We start from the raw sequence: 21,776 nt of genomic DNA on the forward strand, positions 1-21,776 counted from the left end.
TTATTTCGCTTCAAAGTGTACCCTCCAGGTCAAGTCAGAAACATTTGGTTGGCAAGAAAAGAGAAGACGTTCCTTGATGTGGCCTTTCCTGGCGGGAAGAAAAGGGACATTGTTCCAGCAGGCTGGTGTGTGGTGTGGTCAAGGAAACGAATCCCGGCCCCTCGGTGAGGTCCTTTCAGGACACCCCAAAGGGCGGCAGCACCGGTGGCTGGCCACATGGGTCGGGCTGGCCACTCAGGTTGGGCAGCAGCACAGGATGTCCGTGCACTAGAGGAGGAAACCTGATTGACTGAACATAGAGGGTCAGACACACCAATCCTACAGATGGAGGCAAAGGAGGACCTTGCTTGGTCACTGGGGAAACTGGGCAGGGGGACCTCTCTGTGCTACAAGAAGAGATGATCCAAAAACCTCGAGGCGATTCAAAGAGTCAAAAGTTAGTGACTAAGAAGAGCGTCTTCCTTCAGTCCTACTGTTAGCGTGGTGTGACTCTATAGCTCCCTCTGCAAATCTGGAAAGACCTGTTCTCAAGGTCTCCGAAATGAGGTGCTGTGTCCCCCTCTCAATCCTTGCTGCACATTAGAATCAGTTGGGGAGCTCTTTAAAAAATGCCCATGCCTGAACCCCACCACAGACAAATCAGAATCTCTGGGCAGTGGGTCCTGGGCATTATTTTTACAGCTCCCAGGTAAATCTAATGTGCAGCCGGGGTCTGCCCTAAGGTATTAAGGATTTATCCTCTTTCCCCATGCTGTACGATGTTTGCATCATAGAAAAACAAAGGGTTAGCCAGGACTTGATCCAAACGTATAAAGCATGAGTTCAGTGACCTCTGCCTTCTTGATGTTAATCACACTTGGCCTTGCATAATACTCATTTATTTTCTCTGTCATAAAAGGATGTAGGATTTCTTCAGACCAGGGAGGGTGTCTTGTTTGCTATTGTATTTCACACGGAGGGTGATCTATCCCCCACCCCCATCTTCATCCTTCACCGTAACCAGTCCATTTTACAGCAAAACCTTGGATTGCGAGTGACTTGGTTTGCAAGTGTTCCGCAAGACGAGCAAACATTTCTAATGCGTTTTAAGTTGGTAAACGAGCAATGTCTTGCAATACGAGTAGTTATGCTCGCAAACCAAGGCATTACCATATTCTTAAATGTTTATAGACGTTCCTCCTTCCATCCCTCTGTCGCTTCCCTCATTCCTACCTTAGCCGTTGTTGTGCCTTGTCTATTGTGGCAGCCTCCTAACTAGTCTCCCTGTGTTTGACTTATACTCCTTAAATCCATCCTCCATGTTACCTCCAGCATGATCTATAAAGTATGCAAATCTAGCTGTTTTGCTAATGTGCTTAAGCCTTTAAGGCGCCTCCCCATCACACGTAGGACCAAGCTCCCAGCATGCAAGGCTTCCCCAGTCCAGCCCCTGCTCGCCTTTCAGATTTGGATCCCACATTTCCCCCATCATGCACCCTGTGTAACAGCCACACTGGACTCATTGTGGGGCCCTACCAGGCACCCCGTCTTCACTTGGTTGATTGGTTGATCTGTCATAAGCCAGTGCCTGGCATAGGTGGGGACTGGCTATGGTGAATAGACCGTGAACAGGGAGTAAACACACAACAGCCTGGTACACACCACAACATGCACGAGACCCAAAGGCATCATCTAGGAGTCAACACAGGCTTCTGTCCTGCCCCATCCCCTCCAAGCTGGATGACCTTCACCAAGTACGTTTATTTCTCCATGTCCTCATCTCTAGAACACGGCTGAAGAAATTTACCCCCTGCCTGCCATCATCTCAGAAGGTTGTCATGAGAAACAAGCAAGGTGATTGTTGAGGAAGTCCTTTGAAAACTGAGGCACTAGTCAACCTAAGGGCTTCTATGAGGGCATCAGTAAATGGGTGTCCCATCTGGCAGCGCACTGGGGCCTGTTGGAAGTCACTCGCCGTGTAACACTGCACACGTGCTTGTGAGCAGGGCAGGCGTGTTGGTGGCGACACTGGCGTCTTCCCTCAATGGTTTTATAAAAGGAATCAAGTTAAGGAAATGTCTTGGAATAGACAATATTCCTAACTTCCCCCAAAATAACTTCAGTGGAAACAATTGTGGTAACATCCACTCTATAGTTATTGTTTCGGTCTATTGCTACATGGGAAAAATCTCCCGGCGTTTCCAACTCAACTGGGAATCGACTTGACTTCCAGAGGCCTGGAAACAAAAGAATTATGCTCAAGGGCTGCTGTGGGTCTTCATGGCCCACTGGAGCTGAGGACAATCCCAGGGCTTGTGTACAGTTGAGCTTTTCCTCTCAACTTCCCTTTGGGAGTCACGTTTGCTAGAGACCTTGGTATTTTCCCATAGGTAACTTTTGGGCGGGGGGGTCATTATTACCAAAAGAGTTTATTGTAACAATACCTGAGATTCTAGATTTCCGTCCAGTAAGTTACATAGCCCAGTGTCCCAGATTTGAGAGCCGAGAATGGTCAGTCTCTTGTCCACCCTCACCAGTCCCCTCCTTTGAAAGGTCTTTCTTGATGTTCCGTTTTCCCACCTGCCCACAGGCACTCATCTCACCAGGCCTGGGTTATAGCCTCATCTGGTCTTCCTCTTACCAGTCTTTCCTCAGGAGAGAAATTGTCTGAGCTCCTTTGCCCAGTTCCCTGTCCTGTCACCTCTCTCTCTCTGACTCAAGAGGCAACACACGGCTCTCCACTGGCTCATGTGACACCGTCTGAAGCCCTCTGAAGGGCATGCATAAATCCCTGGAATCTTCCTTCATGACCTCATCCATGCTTACCATCCACCACGCCCTAACGGTTGCCCCCGATTTTTAAGGGCAACCCTGTTTTCCTGTCATTTTATTCTTTTCCAGAAACTTACCTTATTAATTGTGTGACTAAATATGTTTTGATTTTCTGCTTTTTTAAAACACCCTTTTTAGGCCCTTTCTTTCTTTCCGGCTCACCACACATAGTGGCCAGTTTCCTTGTTGCCTCTATCTGCTGAGTCCTTCCACCACCTCTAATTTTCTGCCTCTGATTCTCCCATCCTTCACTCTCTCATTTCTCCCTTCCTCTAAGAGGTGTTCCCTGGTTACTCCACTGGGACATTCTAGAACCTTCTTTCTGGTACCTACAGAAAGGTACTTCTCAAACATTAATGTAGGTCCAGAGGGCGTGCAGATCCAGACCCCATGCCGATTCTAATTTGGTGGGGCAGGAGCGAGGCCCAAATCCCCGCGTTCCTAACCGGCTCCCAGGTGATGCTGACACTGCCAGTCCATGGACCACACTTTGAGTAGCAGGACCTTATAACCATGGTTTCCAAATTTTGCTGCACATCAGAATCACCTGAGGGTTTTAAAAGAGAACGTGCCCGTCTTCTACCCTCAGACATTCTGATTTTATTGGCATGGGATACCACCTAGGCATTGGGAATTTTTTAATCTGCCTAGATGATTAGAGTGTACAGCAAAGTGTGGGAATCACTGCCTTATTATATAATGTGAATATGGCTAATCGTGTTTTTTATTTCATCTGTGGTTATCTTGTCTCCCTGCGTAGGTTACAATCCTCTTTAGGGCAGGATTTGGTCACCCTTTTTTTTTTTTGAGGATGGTTGATGGACTAACTGATTGACTGATGATTGACTATTAGGCTGTTAGGTGCTTTTCTGATGATTAACCCGTATTAATAGAGCATGGATTGCCAGTAGGGAACCGTACTAGAGTCAAGAGGGAATCCAGAGTGAGGAGGTCTTGGATTTTGCCAAAACATGATGCCATCTGCGCAACACCAGCCTGTGTTGGTGGCTGCCTGTGGACAATGGTGTCAAAGGCTCTGGCCATGCGTCCTGTCGGGAAAAAACAAACTCTACCATCCCGGCTCACTTATTCCAAAAACACTAACCACTGATTTTTTTTTGTTTCCCTTTTGGTCTAAGGCGGTGGTTTTCAACTCAACCACCCTTTAGAATCACCTGGAGCACTTCTAAAATCCCCACTGCCTGGGCATCACCCCAGGCCACTTGCATCGGAGCCTCTGGGGTGGGACCTGGGCACCTGGATGTTTGAAAGCTCCCCAGGGACCATCAGTGAGCAGCCAAGTTTGAGAGCCACTGACCTTAGGTTTTTATTGTTTGAAATGTAAATATAATCCTTTTATTCTCATCTCAGGGGACTGAGTTTATCAAGTCCTTCCCTGAAAGCAGGCCCCAATAGCAGTAGGGGGTGGAGAATGCGGTAATGCTGGGCACCTGTCAATCACAAGAAGTCACCACTGAGTGTGTGTGGTGGGGGGAGAGGCGGGGGACGCAGAGAGGGAAGACAAAATGCTACAAAATGCGCTTGGCCTCCCAGCATTTCTGTAGAGCTGGGGTAGATGAACAATGGTAGACGAACAATCCGACCGCCACCGGTTTTTATAAATAAAGTTTTATTGGAATACGGCTGGAAACTGTTGGAAGCTGCTTCAGTGCTATGCTATGGCTGCTTTTGCTATACAACCGCAGAGCTGAGTAGTTGTGACAGAGACCATATGGCCTGCAGAGCCTAAAATAGTGACTATCTGGCTCTTTGCAGACAGAGTCTGCCAACCTCTGCTCTAGAAAGTTGACCTTGCATGTACACTTCCTAGCTGCCGTTTATGCATCAACACAGATGCTCAGAATTCTTAAAACCACTTCTTGGACTCTTTGTAATTTTTGTGTTGCTCTTAAAGCAGGGCAGAGTGTCCTGATAGGTGTCAGAGAATAAGCCCTGGTTGAGCCAAGATCGGGGCGTCCTCACTCAGCCTGGTGGTGGCAGGTCTTGGATAGCCGGTGCTATGGGCTGCTGCCCTCTGGCCCCAAGCAACCACTTTGGGTTACCCCAGTGGGCCGTACACATGTCACGGCCTCCCTGTGGGCTATGAGGTGGGACAGTGGGGAGGCCCCACATCGAACCTGATGGATTTAAGAGGTCGGACAGACTGGGCTAGGAATGAGCTCCTCGCTGCCCAAGGAGGATGGAGTCAGGTGGAGGGGCTGCGGGAAGAAGAGGCATTGGAGATGGACAGACGAGACAGAAGATGAGAGCTGTGCTTACGCAGAGCAGGGGGACGGCCAGAAAATGCCTGGAGCCGCACTTCAAAGTCCTGTGTCCAGGCTCTCGTGTTCCCCTCTGTTCCTTCTTGAGCCATCCCTGTGCCCCTGAAACTAGGTCAAATCACTGTCTGCTGCAGAGACATGGAGAGAAATAGATACCAACTAGGTCATCAGAGCTGCTGGTGCCTAGGAAGCCAGCCGAAACCAATGGCTGCCCAATTTAAGACAACCCATAAAGACTTTTTATGTGGCAGAGAATCCTTAATGGCCCACATCCACACAACAAAAGGTCAGCCCTGCTTTCTGGGAATGGAAAAAGTAATTGAATTTCTGAAATGGTACATTTCCTGTAGTCAGAGAGAGGTACAACCCGTGTCCTTAACATATTCACTTAAAAAATTAATAAGTTGGAGACAATTATTTCTTTTACCAAAGATATTTGCAGTCGCCCTTATAATTTCCGAGTACAGTTAAAACACGGTTCCATGCAGAAATTTTTTTGCATGCAAGCAGCTTTTTAGGAGCTCATCTCTATCTATGCTTCGCCATCTTTCTTCCTAATTGGAAACCTCCATCAGGCCGTGTTTCTTACACTTTTTCACTTTTGACAACACCTTTGTCAGGGAGGTCCATTATTTTTGCGTGATACTGATCGTATTAATATTTGGCTTGGCAGCATAGCTATCAGTGACTTAATTTGGAAGGAAGGAGAGGGAAGAGGCAAAGTACCCCCAGCAGAGCCCAATTACAGCAAACCTGTGAATTTATGCTTTCAGAGCTGCAATTGTCTGCAAAGTGAATCCAGGGAAAACCTTTTGCCGACTCACCGTTTTCATGGCTTATTGGGAGCTCTGCTCACCATTCATTCATTCATTTTCTCATTCCATCAACAAATGCTTGTTGAGTACCTTTTACGTGATAACGCTGTGCAGAGTCCATCCTGATGGACACTTGGGGTCTGTTGCCCGACTTGCGGTGGTTGGCGCTGGGTCTCAGATCTGCTGCTCTTGTGGGTACTGTGTTATGGTTCCATTCTGAGCCTCTGACTTAACATCCCAGCCTCACCACACACTCGCTGCATTTCTTTAGCTCTGCTATTTAATCTCTTCAGTCGTCCTGTTCCTCTCCTGTAGAGAATGGATCAATAGTACCTCCCTCTCAGGGTTGTTGTGAGGTTGTTAGTGAAAACATGTAAAACTCTTAACTCAGTGCCTGCCTCAGTACGTGATGGGCACTACTATTACTGTTATTATAGCTCGCAGTCCTTGCAGACATAGTTTAGTTCCTTCTATGGTAAGGAGACTTTTTTTGAATACCTTCCAGGAAAACAGAATTGCTCACTCAGTGGAAGGGAGCATATTTTTGGGACAGGACTGGAGGGGAAGGAAAGACTTTGCAGGCTAGCTTCCCGCCATTGTTGGACCAGCTCATCCACATGGGACTCAGCTCAAGGATGCCCTCACCTTGCCATCTCCTTCTTTATCTCCTTTATCTCTGGGGTGTCCTAGGGGGTATTCACAGAACCTGTTGCAAACAGCCCAGGAGTATACGAGGTAGGGTTTTTCACGTCCAAGCTATCTCCCACACATGGTCTCCCTTCACCCCTTCCCCGACTCTCAGTGTCATCAGCCAAGTGGATGATTCTCATGGAAGCATCTGCAACATGTAAAGTGCTATGTTGGAGATGAAACTGAGGGCTCCGTCAGGGAAGGCAGGACCCTGAGGACTTCCCAGAGTCTCCTGGCCTTTGTCTAGGCAATGTTCCCCGCTATGATCCAGAATTCCCCTTACCCCCAGTGTTTTCACACCCGCAAAGAGCACCAACTCAGAGCAGAGGATGGGGGCTGAATTCTCTCCTGGAATCACTGCCCATAACCCAGGAAGGGCTACTGTGTGGGACTTCCCGCTCAGTGCCTGACTCCTGCTCCCACTTCGGGCCCTCCCACTTGAAAACTGCCTTGTGCAGCAGAAGCCTTGTTTTGAGTCCCTGAGGAGACCATGCCTACCTCCTTGGACCCTGCCACCCACCCATCCCTCTGCCCAGACAGGGTGGAACTCCTGGTCTCGCCTCCCTGGCCTCTGTCACTTGTGTGATCCCTCGAGACCACAGTCCTTCCCGGTGCATACTGAGGACTGGCGATCCAGGTCTCCATTATTTTTTCCATTTAACGAAAGGAGAGTTATAGTCGCTGATCACTGGGCCTCATAGTTTCGTGTTGAGAGCCAATGAGGCTGTAAAGCATCCTGGCTTCTTGCAACACAGGAGATGTCGCCAGGTTGAGGGCACAGTCTGTAGGCCCCTGGGCCCCTGGCTCATCTGTAAAAGCTGTCGGTCCACAGTGGATAGAATGGGGATGGCCCAATTCTGGTCCATCCCAGATTGTCAGTCAGCCTAACTTTTTAGGCAACAAGCGCTGATGGAGGACTATAGTATCTAAGACACCATGGGGCCTACAGGAGTGAAGGAAGCAATGCCCCTGAGCCCCTGAAGGTTTGTAGCGTGGTTGGGGAGGCAAGCTTGCAAGCGACTACCCAGTCCATTTGGGCTCCAGGATGGAGAGCTAAGAAGAGTTTTTCCGATGTGCTGTGTGACCCAACGGATTAATTCTCATGGGAATTAGGTCGGTTTTGCAGAATGGAGCATTTACACCAATGGCAAAGCCCGGACAGGATTTCAGGGGTGAGCAGAAGTGGGGGAGATGCTCCAGGCAGAGGGGAAAGCCTGGAACAAGGAATGTGCACACACATGGCCTTACACCGACTGAGGCCTGACTCCTGCCTGCTTCTATAATGAGCCGCCCAGCATGTGCTCAGGAGAAACCAGCGAAGCCGTTGAAGCATGCTTCCTGGTCACTTCCGCGGGGCCATTACCTGTTTCAGTCTGCTTCCGTTAATGTAAGAGCCTGCGGGTACCGCAGAGGGCAGCCTCAGGCATCTCCTCCTCCAGGTGTTCCTTGCACCTTGGCTGTCCCCACATGTGACTTCCCTCAGTCTGGAGCAGTAAAATTGTGTGTGTGTGTATCCATTCTCCCAAGCGGCCGGTGGACTTCCTTGGAACATAGGCAGAGTCTCATTTTTTCTACACGTATGTCCATGACACATAGTGTGGTCACAGGACGTAGTGTCCGTCCTCTGTTCAGAGAGTCGCCGCTCCTCTTCCAGAGTCCATCGTCGCTTCTGTTCCCAAGATGCTCCTTGAACCTCCTCAGGTACATACAATTGTTCACAAACTTGCCTCCTTCCCAGAGACTGTCCCTTCCTTTGGAGGCCAGAGCACCAGTATTGCTTTGTAGTCTCTTTTTTTTTTTAAAGATTTTTATTGGGGAATTGGGGGATGGGAACAGCGCTGGGGAATTGGGGGAAGGGGAACAGACAAGTTGCTGTCCTTTTGTTCTTCAGTCTAGTTGTGGAGGACGTTGCTTCACTGGCCCAAGTTGGCACTATCGTTGCGCTCTTCCCAGGCGAGGCAGATCAGTCGCCAGCTTCTGGACGGCCGCTCACGCTGGCTACTGGTACACACGATAGCACATGGCAACCCACTGCAGCAGGGGCTGCAGCGTAGCTGTCGCCGGCAACTCACAGCAGCCCAGCTCCAGGTTGAGCTGTTGTTCAGCATCTTAGCTGTAGAGGGCAATGTCACTGGCCCTCATATGTGGGATCGAACCGGGGCCCTCTGGTGTCCCAAGCCAGCTCTTAACCAACGCACCACTCGGCCGGCCCGCTTTGTAGTCTCTTAAGTCTGCTTTATGGACATCTCGAGGATTTGGTTCTTCTATCTGTTATGGACACATCACTCAGGTAGGGACCAAAATGCAGGTCATCTGTGTCCAGTCTTGCCCAGGCTTTTCCCAGAGGCTGCAAAACATAAACGCTGCTGTTTCCCACAGCCGTCTGTATCTCTCACGTTTCTCGGGTACCCTCCTACTTCTGGTCTGTAGCAGCTTCAAGTGCTGCCTTTTTCAGTTTGCCAGTGCTTCCAGGGCTCTCAGTAAGGGTCCCTCATTAGGGGAGTGAAAAGCATCTGTCTGCCCCAATTCCATTCTCATGTGGCTGTCCCTGTGTCAGTGACACAGGGACACCACCGTGAGCCTGGGTGGCCTGCGTCCAGGACTGCCTGGACTGACTGGACTGTGGACCCTGGGCTTGTCACCTGGACAAGGCCCTGAGCCACTTGGTCTCATGAAAGTCATAGCCATCCCTCCACCACTCTCCCCACACACAGGCTCACAAAGACACAAACACACCACATGCACGCATGCACACACACACACCCTTTACTGCATTGTCCTCATTGCAAAATAAAAAACTGACAATGGTAGTTGAAAAAGCAGCACTTTAGTGATGGTTTCCTTTACATTTTTATACCATATAATGTAGAAACAATTTCCTAACATTTTTTCTGTTGGTTCTCAGTCCCTGCCCTTTGCATCAATGTTCTCATGTATTTTTTTTCTGTTCATTCAGAAATTATAGAGTAAATGCTATTTGTGTTTGACTTACGGAGGAGAATCTTCCTGATGTGGCTACCCATGGGAGGGCCATGTTTGTGTTCCGTGATTTCATGGGATAATACGATCAACCATAGCAACACCTAAAATTGTATCATGCTGAATTATTTAGGACTTTCTTGGTTGTAAGTGACAGAAATACATCTCAAAATATTTTGAAGATAAAAGGGGACTTGACTGGCCCATGAAATCAAAGGAAGGTTTCAATAGTCCTGACGAAGGAACTAGGAGGGACAGATATTTTCATCTCCATTTTCCGTGAGGTGGAGAAGAGGGCTGGCAGAAACCACTCCTCAGTGGAACCTGAGTTTGGCCACAGAGCCGCGACCCAGGTTGCCTAATGGGTGGGTGCAGTTTATTAGTCAAGACTCTTTTGGGCTGTTACAGCGAGAAACCCAACTTGAAGGGAAAAGGAGGGGTGGGTTTTATTGGCTTGGTGCATCCAGGAAGGCTTGTATGCGCCAGCAATGCTGACGACCTAGCCCTGTAACCGCAGTACCGTGTAGGCACAGGTGTCGGATGAATGCCGGGACCCTTTCTCCAAAGAACTGCCACAGCCCAAGTGTTCATGCCCAGTTCAGGGGGTCATAGGCGTCACTAAAACCTGTCCAGCGTACCTAAATGAAGTTCCTCTTCTAGAAAAACGTCCAGCTCTTGTGGAGCCAGCATCCAGCATGGTATTTAGAGGAGAGCTTTTCAGAGTGGGTGGAGTTTAGGTTCATGATCCAGGGTGCGTGTGGGGGCCGCCGGAGCCAGGGGTGGGTGCTGAGGGCTCAGAGGCAGCCTCCGGATTTCTTTTCTGTCTCCTTCTATCTATGTTTTTATGTTGGGACTACAGCTAAGGTATTGTTTTCTAAAGGGTCTCTGCTGATGTAGAAAAATAGACTAAAAGTTAGAAAAACCACGCATTTAAACATGGCCCAGCCCGCCAACCCCTCCGTCTTTCTGAAACAGGACAGCTTCTCTGAATAGATATACAGCCTCGAGATTCCAGGAATTTTAGAAACATTACCTGTTTATTTCAGCTTGGACGTGACCCACACATCCTGCCCACGTGGAGTGAGACCTTGTAGGATAACTTCTTAGAAGCTATGAAAAAACATGACCCCCAGCAGGAGGAAGCCTCCACTACCGAGACAAGCTCATTGTCAGAGGAGCTGAGCTTGGTGTTTTTATGGCCCTTTAAGTTGCCAAGTGCTGTGGTTCCTTTGTACCATTCGCCCTCAGGGAGCCTGGGGAGTCCCAGCTGGCTTTGTCTCAGGGTCTGTCCTGCCTCCTGAAGCGCCAGTTCTTCTGAGCCAGGAGATTCATGGGGCCCTCCACTCTGTCATGTGGAACTTTCTGGAGAGAAGGAAGCCATTAGTTTCCATGTATGACTATTTAATAGCATTCTTGAGAGTGACAAGAGCCTGGTGGGGACAGTGTGCACACTCCTGAAGAAGAGAGGGACCGTGGTTTCTAAGAGGTCAGGGCAGAGAGTCACTATCCGGGCATGACCGGGGCAAACGGGTATCACTGGAGAGAACAGGGCTTACCTGGTCAGGGGACTGACTGGTGAGGACAACCCCCCACTTGAGACCTCCCGCTGCTGCCTTCCTTTCCAACTCACCATTTCACAGCTGCACCGCCTCCTCCTACAGGCTGTGGGGTTAGCCTGCTGTTTGTCCAGGTCCCGGAAGACAGGGGTGGGGGGATTCCTTCACACAACAGGAGGAAGCTTCCTCCGTATTTGTGAATAACACTCCCTTTGCAAAAAGCAAAGGTGTGTGAGGGAGAAAGATAACAGACCTGCGAGAGGCAGTTGGCCCCCCCGCTGATTTCTATCAGGCCCAGGTCCAGGGTTAGTGGTTGGAGTTCAAAGGTCATGGGAATATCAAGAAAATCCCTTGGGGGGAAAGTGAGCATGGGGTCCCATGAGGTTGCAGGCCATGCGATTGAGCTCCGTGGGTCACGTCTAAACCTTGTCCAGCCAGATTAAATGGGAATCAGGCACAGCAGCAGCCAGGGGCCCCCACCCCACCGACCAATGAGTGAAAGGCAGGCAGGGCGAGCTTGGTGGCCAGGAGCACCCCCCTCTAGTGACAGAGGAGCAGAGGCCTGCCCAAGGGGCCGTGGCCGGGGCATCTGAGGGGACACAACAAGCACTCTGCAGGGCAGACATGGGGCGGGCATTGGAACCAGTGCCTGGTGACACCAGCTCTCCCTTCTCAGGCCTGGTGGGAGGCAGCATGGTCAGAAGTGGGGCTGCCCAGCTGTGGCTCCAGCACAGATCAGGGCTTGCTCTCAGCCACTCCTCGCTTCTTAGGACCCACAGTGCATGGCTGGGCACCAGAGGCTCAGAGGTAGGGCAGGAGAGAGCTCTCTGATGCCCCCAGGCGTGGGCCTCCACTTCGCTGCCCTGATAGGTGTCAGCCAAGTGACATCACAGTTGGTATATGTACTGCCCAAGCGAGCACAAGTGACATCACCGTTGGGAGCGGGGACCTTGGAGATGCAGACACAGGCTGCTGCCAGCTGGTTGGGTGGCCTTGGGCAACTTCCTTGACCTTACTAAGCCTCTTCTTCTGTAAAAATATGATGAAATTGCCTGCTGAGCCTGTAACTTACACAGATTCAACGTTCTGTTTTGGCAAAGGATGTACTGTTAGAAAAATAACCCTTTCAAAGCACAGATGTTTTTGCCCACTCTTCCACTTGTATTAGTTTGCTAGTGCCACACCAAAGTGCCACGGATGGTTGCCTTAAAGAACAGAAATTCATTGTCTCACAGTTCTGGGGTCAGGAAGTCCGAGATCAAGGTGTCAGCAGGGCCGTGCTCCCTCTGAAAGCTCTAAGGAAGGACCTGCTCCAGGCCCCTCTTCTAGCTTCTAGTAGCTTCTTGGCTTGTGGCGGCATAACTCCAATCTTCACATGGTGTTCTTTTTCCAAGGACACCAGTTATTGGATTTAAGCATCACCCTAAATCCAGTCTGACCTCATTTTTGCTTGATCACATCTGCAAAGACCCTATTTCCAAATAAGGTCGTGTTCACAGGTACCTAGGGTTAGGACCGAAACTCATCTTTTAGGGGCACACAATTCTACCCTGTACAGGGGCTGAGAGGACTATGCCGATGGCAGGCACCAGCCAGACACTGCGGTCAGGGGCTCCGGCACTGGCCCTCGGAGCCTGGTACCTCCATTCCCTTCCGCAGTGCCGAGCGCATCTCCACACACTCCGCCCATGACACTGGCATTGTTGGCCAGCGTGTTGACGCTATAAACATGCCTTCTTCTCCTCTCTTGAGCTCCTACTGAAACCTTTAAGACTCCGCTCCAGTACCACCCCCTCAATGAAGCTTCTCTGACCCTGTTCCCAAGAGAAGCCCTCCTTCCTTCCTCGGGGCTCCCAGAGACATCTGTTCAACTTCTGCTGTGGTGCCCAGCACACATTGGCTGGCTCTTCCATGTTCACCTGCATTCCTAGGGCTGGGACTGGGTCTGTTCATTCTGTTTTTCTCCATCTGAGGCACCTGGCACTTAGTGGGCCTTCAGTGCTGGTCGGGTGAGGGAGAGCCAAGGATGGACTGATGGGTGGAAGGGTAGGTGGGTAGATATCAAGTAAGAGAGAGGACTTCCTTGACCACCTCCACCCCACCCCTGCCGCGCTCATTCCCCTGCCCTGCCTAGTTCTGCTCCGCAGCGTTCGTCATCGTTTATCGTATTATTTACGTATTTGTTGATTGTCTCTCTCCTTTCACTAGAATGGATGCTGTATAAGAATAAGCATCTTGCCTGTTTTTCACTACTCTGTCTGCAGTGCCTAAAACAACAGTATTTGTAGGATGGGTGGATGAGTAGAAGGGTGGATGGGTGAGTGGATGGATGCGTGGGTGGGTGGAGACTCTGTGGCCTCGTGGAAGTCTGTCACTCTTATCATAGAATCAGCCGGTCTCAGAGCCACCAGGCACACCTGCTGTCCTTGCTCAGTGTGCTTCCTTTGCCCTCCCTCTCTCCCTCTACCCTCACCCCCAGACCCAAGATTTGTTTGTTTATAGTTGTCATCTCAGGGCAAGGTCCTTGCACACCCAGCCTGGGGCCAGCAACTCTACCCTGGAATGGGTGGATTTTACATCATGTGTTTTCCTGCATCCAAAGCAAAGCAACAATGTGTTGCCCCCACAATGTTATGTCTTATATAGTGCTGACCTCTGGGAAAGGGAGGGAGGGAAGGGAGGGAGGGAGGGAGAGAGGGAGAGAGAGAGAGAGAGAGAGAGAGAGAGAGAGAGAGAGAGAGAGAGAGAGAGAGATCCATCCATGTGTACTCCACCAGCACTGCTCACGGAAGGAGTATTATCTTCCCTCCCTCCCTGGAGAGGCTTGGTTTATATAATCTACTTGTCTCCCAGGCCCATTTAGTTATTGAAAGTGGTCAGAGGTTAGACAGAGGGGAGCTGCAGCCAGGTCTCAGAGCTAAAGAGAGAAGTGTTCTCATGTGGAGGAGGAGCAGGGAGGACCTGGGTGGTGCAAGGTGGTACAGAGGCACCTGACGCTCACTGACAAAATGCACCAACCAGCTGGTAAACCAGAGGGCCGGCACCCTCACCTATGGGGAGGACTCACACCTGGACAGACATGAGCTGACTGATGTCCATCCCCATGTGGCTCTGTCAAAGCGTGGAGTGGAAGGCTTTGTTGAGTAAAGAATTAGAGCAAAGGCCGCTCATGCTCTTAAAGGGTAATTGTGACAAGCCCGATAAATTTGCCATTCTCCACTGGAAGTACTTATCCTGCCTAAAAAGCAGGGAGGGATCTCTGGTCTCAAGCCAGAACACCATCTCCCCTGGCCAGGCCTGGTCTCAAGCCAGAACACCATCTCCCCTGGCCAGGCCTGGAGATACCAGCTCATGCTCCCTTCCAGACTCCTTATTTGTCACTTCTCTCATTGCGTGTCCCTTGCCTAGGACATGCCACCCTTTCCAGCTCTGTCTTACGAACAGTGTTTTGGAGCAGCTGCTTCCTAGAAAGGGAATGCGACAGGAACACTTTCCATGTGGCTGGATCTTTTTATTCCTGTCCCTTCTCCTTCTTCTACACTTGGCATTGCCCCTACCTAGAATATACTGCTCTCAGGTACTTTTTCCACCTTTTAAACGAGGTATAATTTACATGCCATGAAATTCACCCTTTTAAAGTATGCAGTTAAATGGTTTTTAGTGTATTCACAAGCTTGTACAACCATTACCACTATCTAATTCTACGATATTTTCAAAACCCCAAAAGAAACCCAGTACCCATTAGCAGTCACTCCCCATCTTCCCTCCCCACAGCCTCTGGTGATCACGAATCTTACCTTCAGTCTCTGTAGATTTACCTATTCTGGACATCTCATAAAAATGAAATCACACACTATGTGGCACTTGGTGTCTTAGCTTCTTTCCCTGAGCATGATGTTTTCAATGTTTACCTATGTTACGGCATCTACCAGCCTTTCCTTTTTATGGCCGTATAATACCCCACTGTATGGACAGATCACATTTTATTTATCCATCATCAGTTAGTGGACATTGGGGTTGTTTCCGTTTGGGGCCATTGTGAATAATGCTGCTATGAACATTCATGTACAAGTCTTACCTCTAGCCAGTGACCTTAAAGGACTTTTACTGAGTCAGCAGCTAATCTGATGGAAGATATGTGTCTAAGCACAGATTTTCCTCCCACTTGCTTCTTCTGTTGGCCTCACACTGGCCCTTGTTGAAACCCAGATGCCCTTGTTTTGGGCAGAGTATGGGCAGCACCTTGGGTTGCGTGTCACTTGGTACCAACCACCAGCTTGAGTTTGAGGAATAAAGGGTCCTCCAGGGAAGCGTGTCTAAATACAGTGTACCCCACTGCATGCCTGAGTGCCTGAAAGTTCTGTGTAAGTGTCCCAGGGAAGGTAGGGCTCATTCATTTACTCACCACGATGCCAATAGGCTGGGGCCCTGGGTGGCTTTGTGGGTCTTCTGTAGTCTGGATTGTTTCTGGGGAAGGGAGAACCTCAGAGGTGCCAGGCTTTGTTCTGTCAACTTTGTCACTTTGTTCCGCTGATTTTGGACCTCCCGCTGGGGTCTGCCAGCCTCAGAAAGAGAGCACAGGCAGAACTCGTCCGCCATCCCCCAGCACACCATGTGGGCCAGCAGGCCCTCTGCTAATTCCCTCTGCCTTCCCTGACCTGGGATTCCCACGTCCTCCTCCCCTGCAAACCACCTCTGCTGGACTCTCTCTGCCAAGACTGGGAGCTCCATGAGGACAGGAAGCAAAGCAGCCTCCCTTGTGCTGGGACACTCAACCCTGAGCAGAGTGTCAGGCTCATGGGAAAGGGGGGGGGGATGGTGATGATGATGATGATGATGGTGATGGTGATGACACTAGAGATACTTACTGAGGTTTACTGTGTAGCAGGCAATAAATATTCTATGTTCTTGACATATTTATCAGCTCCTTTAACCCTCACAAGGACCCTACAGGCTAATGCTATTATTCCTCCACTTTACAGACGTGGAAACGGAGGCACACAGAGGTTAGGTCGTTTACTCAAAGTCACATAGCCATCGAGAGGGAGAGCCAGACGTACTGTCACAGTTTAGCTCCAAAGCCATTCCTTTAACTACAATTATATTTTATATCCATATACCAGGGGTACCAAAAAAAAATGTATACACATGACTTGGATTCATCTTTTGTTATCGGGATATATTGAATGTTACAATTTTAACACGGTTTTTTCCTTTCTTAGAACGTGTGTACATTGTTTTGGCACCCTCTGTGTGTATATATATTCATTTGGGGGGATGGATTAATGGAGACCGAGGTCATAGCAGTGGCTTCATAAGAAGCCCTGCGTGGCCCGATGCGCCCACTGGGCGACACCAGAGTTCTGGCGGAGAGCTCGGACTCCACGCTGAGGTTGGGTCCCGGGGCCGCTCCCTCGTGCTGCAGCCAGCGTGTGAGGAGAGGAGGCCCGGACGCAACTCAGAGCCCCGGACTCTGAGGCCCAGACTGGGGGTGCTGGCCCCTCGTGGGCTCCTGGAGGGCCAAGTGTTGCGGACGGCTCCCGCTGCCTGGACTCAGAGCCGAGACCCCCATCCAGGCCACCACTTGAGAGGCCCCCTGTGCTTCCTTCCATTGTCTCTGCGGGGCACGCCCAGTGTGTTCCTACTGCGACCTGAGGCCTGGAGGGAGCAGGGAGGGAAGACGCCAGCCCAGACCCGGGTCCGGGTGGGAGAGCGGAAACGAGAGGGAAGACTGGGTGTTTTTCCTTGTTTGTGTTTTGTATTAAAGAAAGCAAATAATATCCTTTGAGAAAACTATTAAACAAAGCACATCCTAAGGCCACCGAGGCCCTTTGTGGCTGCCTGGAGCCCGGAATTCATTCATGCTTTTTTGGCTGGATTGTTAGAGGCAAGAGAGGGTGGGAGGGAGAGACTGTTATTAAAATATACTTTGACATGTGTCATGCGCTCCCTGGACTCGTTAGGAGTCGAGGCTGAATGTCCGTAATGCCAGGGTCCCCGTGTCCTCCTGAGCCTGTCGCCCTCCACGGGACGCTCCCAAGACTGGCCAGTCCTGGCTTAGCCGGGGCTGCAAACATCCATCCCCACTCCTTGGTCAGGGCCAGCAGGGCCCTCAGCTGTGCAGCCCAAATCTGGGGGGCTGCACGTGCCCTCACCGTAGAGGGTCTGGGCCGCCAGCCCCCAACAACTGCCTGTCTGTAATTCATTGTATGAGCTCTCTGGGCCTCAGTCTCCCTATCTGTAAAGGGGGAGATTGGGCCAAATGGACTCACTGACCATTGTCCAGAATGCTGTGCCCTGTCACTCCCTCTCTCACCCTGTGTGTGCCCAAAGTCCTGTGGACCCTGAGTCGGCCTGGACACAGGTGTCCCAGGCCCAAGCCACACACCCCCTCCTACCAGACCCCCAGGCCTAGGTCCCTCCCACCACGCGCCCAGGCTGTCCGTAATGGATGGGCAGTGCTCTCCCCGTGTCCCACCAGAACACACTTTCCTGCTGCGGGGAGGGAGGCGGCCATCAGCCCAGCTTCTGCAAATCATCCTACCTGGGACCTGGCATTTCTGGAACCAGCCCCACGTTACAAGTAGAGGGCCTCTCACCAACTGTGAAGTAAATGTATAAGTTGTTGTTGTCAGGATGACAATATACAAGAAACCATCCGTAGGATTTTCCCCAGTTTAAAAATTGTAAAGGCATTTAGCTATTTGCATGTTTTCCCTAACTGCTCCCCAAGAGTATAAGGAATGAGGGCCTTGGGTAAAATTGCATGGGGGTCCTGGACTAGGATGGAGAGACCTGGGTCCTAGAACATTCCCTCTGCGTGAGTCTTAGGGCTTCCAAGGGGTCTGTATCCCCTCCGTCCTCTGAACAGCTCAGAGAAGAAGATATTAACGTTCCCATTGTGTTAGGAAACTTGATGTTAGAGAAGTAACTTGTCACTCACACAGCCAGTGAATCCAGGGCGTGGTCCCAGCCCTGTGGTAAACTCTGCGACACCTTGAAAGGCTCATTCACCTCTCTGGACCTGAGCATTCTCAGCTGTAATTTGACTGACTGGATATGACGAATTCTAAGGTCCCCTTTGTGTCCCTACCGTTTTTGACTCTGTAGCTCCAGCATCACTGCCTGCTGGGAAATTCACGGACCCTAGTATTTTCCATTTTTCAGCCTGGCTTTGGTGGTCAGAGTCTAGTCTTTCCAAACGCTCCATTTTCTTTCTGTCGTCGATGTTGTTATCGTTAGTTCAGTCCCAGAAGTTCTTTGCGCTCTTTCCGAAGTTGCTAACGATGCCCCCTCCTCCCCCCATGCTGCAGGGCTACCACCCGATGCCCCACGAGGTGGAGATTGCTCACACGAAGAAGTTGTTCCGGCGGAGGAGAAATGACCGAAGGTAGGAGAGACTGCCACGAGCTTTGGGTTTTCTTTTCCTCTGTCGGCCACGTGGAGCTCCGCCACCACTGGCCTATGTTTGGCTTTCACCCATCACCAGCTGATACCTATGATGAGGTCGGCACGGTGGGGTTGGCTACTGGTTAGGCGGCAGGGGCTACGTTTTTCTTGGTTGACCCTGGGAATGGACGCCTTTAGGAGTCCAGGTTTTACAGATCAGGAGAAAAGCGGCTCTTTCCTTGGATCTTACAGCAGCAGCAGTAGCAAGAGGCTAGAACCTCGCTGGCACGTGTCTTGAGACACGGCCTCCAGGAGGCTCTGGAGCTCGCAGTTCCAAGGTTGTCTGTCTTTCCTCCACCCCAGTCACTGGGAGTTGTCCCTGGCCTGTGAGGCTCTGCTGTGGCAGGTGATACACAGCAACTGCACGTGCTACTGCTCTCGAACGCCCGGAGGAGCTCACTGAAAAGAAAGCAGGAACCAGGATCACCTGGAGTTCAGAGTCCTGGGTGGTAGCGAGGCCCAGGAGAGTGGCCATGAGGCAGCCCTGCGTTAGGAACGAGTGAGCCACTGAGGCTGGGCGTCCTGGGAGGGCATGCCTCTGCTCCCTCAAAGGCTTTCTGACAGGGAAGGGCTTCAAGGTTTATTGCAAATGGAAAACCCCAGGTGCAGAACAACGTTTGCGATTTGTGGCAGAAGGAGGTGTTAAGAGTGTGTTTTTTGCTTGAACATGCGTGATTTCTGGATGGAAATATTAAAGAAGGGAGGAAGAAGGGAAGGAGGCTTCTGCCTGAAGAATTAAAATGAGGCATTCCTCTATAGGGATTTCTTCTTAAGTAACAGTGATGGTTTGTGGTTTTACCTGTAATGACAGTAAAGGTATTGTAGTTTTACCTAAATTCAGAGAATGTTCTCAGAGAGCCGTGAAACAGTCCAGCTGACATCCTTGCTCAGAAAATTAGAAGGGGGGCCGGCCGAGTGGCACGGTGGTTAAGAGCTGGCTTGGGATGCCAGAGAGCCCGGTTCGGATCCCACATATGAGAGCCAGTGACACTGCCCTCCACAGCTAAGATGCTGAACAACTGCTCAACCTGGAGCTGGGCTGCCGTGAGTCACCGTAGGCTGCAGTCACTGCTGCAGTGGGTTGCCATGGGCTACCGTGTGTAGCCAGTAGCCGCCGTGAATGGCCGTCCAGAAGCCGGCGACTGATCTGCCTCACCCAGGAAGAGCGCAATGATAATACCAACATGGGCCAGTGAAGCAACGTCCTCCACAACTAGACTGAAGAATAAAAGGACAGCAACTTGTCTGTTCCCCTTCCCCCAATTCCCCAGGCTGTTCCCATCCCCCAATTCCCCAATTAAAAAAAAAAAGAAAGAAAATTAGAAGCACCTGTTCTCGTGCAGCTCCTTGAGGCCAGGGCTGTGGCTGACCAGGGTCCTTAATCCTTCCCTCCGCGCTCAGGCCCTGAACGTGGAGCATTGGGTGGTAGCCCCAGCTCAGAGTAGGCAGAAGACTGGGCACCCGGAATGCCTCATCATCAGCTGCTGGGTTTAGCTGGTCTGAAACAGAATAGTAAATGCACAACCAGCTGGGAGGAGAGCCGTCCTGGATTAGAAATCCGAACTGCTGGGCGCTGTTACGCAGTGGCATGAAAAGGGGAAACTGAGCCGGGAGAATTGGAGCAAGCCCTGTCCCTAATGCATGCACTGTGTGCTACCCTTTTGGTGTGCAGCTTCACAAGGCTAATGTCCGGGGTCTGGTGCCTGGGGGAGGGAAGATGTAGGAGGCAACCCCCTACAGGGAGAATGAGGTTCACAGAGACCTGGGGAAGGTGTTGGGGCGTGCAGAGGCTCAGTGTCCTTCCTCCCTTGCCCCATGGTCCCCAGAGTGCATGTCTAGAGGTGTGGGGAGTCCCCAAGCTTCTGCACAAGAGGTCACCCTCTGCCCTGCTTTCCTGGACTCAGCATCCAGGTCCCCACCTCCACTTGTGGGCCAGGTCGACTCGCCCAGCCGAAGTCCCTGGACAGTGGCAGGCCTCCGGAAAGCAGCAGCGTGACCCAGGAATGTAGGAAGAGGAGCATGACCCACAGGCACTGGGAAGCTGCCCTTCCTCTGGGCTGCTCTCCTGTTAACAAACTCCTGGCTGGGCCAGCTCACCTCGCAAAGGATGTGGACCCGGGACAGAGTCCAACGCCAGGCAATAAAGATGATTAAAGGGATGGAAAGCATGTCCTGTGAGGAGAGGCTAATGGACGGGGCCAGGGACGAGGAGGCTGCAGGGGAAGGATGTTCACGCCGGTAAACTCATGAAAGATTTATACGGAGGGCCGAGGAGCAGCTGCGTCCACATGCACAGGGACCCAAACCAGAGGAAATCGGCTGAAATGGAAGGAGAGCGTGCTCAGCTGGGCCGAAGACAGACTCACGGAACAGACGTCTTGCTATCTATCAGAGATCAGACTCTGCAATGTGGGGCAGCAGACCCGGACTGAGCAAGTACGCTCCACCTATATTCACAGTCTGGAATACGGTACAGTCTGTCACTTACATCATGGAGTTCCCAGGCACGGGCACTTTCAGGAGAAGACCATGCAGCCAGATAGTTTAAGGACCTCATTGTCTGGAAGCAGGAAGCCAACACCAGAGCCCCTGTTGGTGGAGTGTGTGATACTAACACTTGAGGAATGGCTGCAGAATATTATCAGGTTGACCTTAAGCTTCCCAGCTGATGATGGATAGTGGTGGCCTTGCCAAGGCCAAATCTTTGTATTTGACCTTGATAGCTAACACTTTCATACAGCAGGTTAACTTTCCTAGTGTTGGGCACTTAAGCCGCACCGAGAGGCTTGCATTCCCAAGGTGGCAGAGGGAGAGGTGACCAAAGTCCGTCTTGGCAGCCGAAGGGCACCGCCAGCATCTGCACCATGCCTGTGATCTCTCCCTCTGGTGGGGGAGAGCGGGTACTGTTTCCCATTTAACAGGTGGAATAACTGAGGCCAGGAATGTTAGCTAAGGAGTGACAGAGCTGAATGTGCCTGTATTGACTCCAAATCTCTCTTCCTTTCAACTCCACCATCTCAAGTAGACATTTGACTCAGAAACGGCCAAGAGCAGGGAGCTGGTAGGTGCACAGTTGGAGTGTGGCTGCAATGTCACATGAAGGGAAATGGCCTGCTCTAGCCCCTTGGGTCTCTGTGGCTCTCCTTGGAATGCCCACAGGGGTCTGTGGCCTTGGATCTTCCTGCAAAGTGGCT

At 51.0% G+C, this 21,776-nt stretch overlaps 1 protein-coding gene across 7 annotated transcripts in view; it reads left to right on the plus strand.

The window, feature by feature from the left end:
* CTIF (cap binding complex dependent translation initiation factor) overlaps positions 1-21,776 on the plus strand; it is a 284,572-nt gene that overhangs the window by 127,373 nt on the left and 135,423 nt on the right. For all 7 annotated transcript variants that reach the window (XM_019652735.1, XM_019652734.1, XM_019652738.1 and 4 more), the window contains one exon: positions 18,447-18,523. In XM_019652735.1, the coding sequence (XP_019508280.1) occupies positions 18,447-18,523 (77 nt within the window). The remainder of the gene's footprint in view (positions 1-18,446; positions 18,524-21,776) is intronic.

This window comes from Hipposideros armiger, unplaced genomic scaffold, assembly GCF_001890085.2.
Source record: "Hipposideros armiger isolate ML-2016 unplaced genomic scaffold, ASM189008v1 scaffold_186, whole genome shotgun sequence".
Taxonomy (NCBI): Eukaryota; Metazoa; Chordata; class Mammalia; order Chiroptera; family Hipposideridae; genus Hipposideros; species Hipposideros armiger.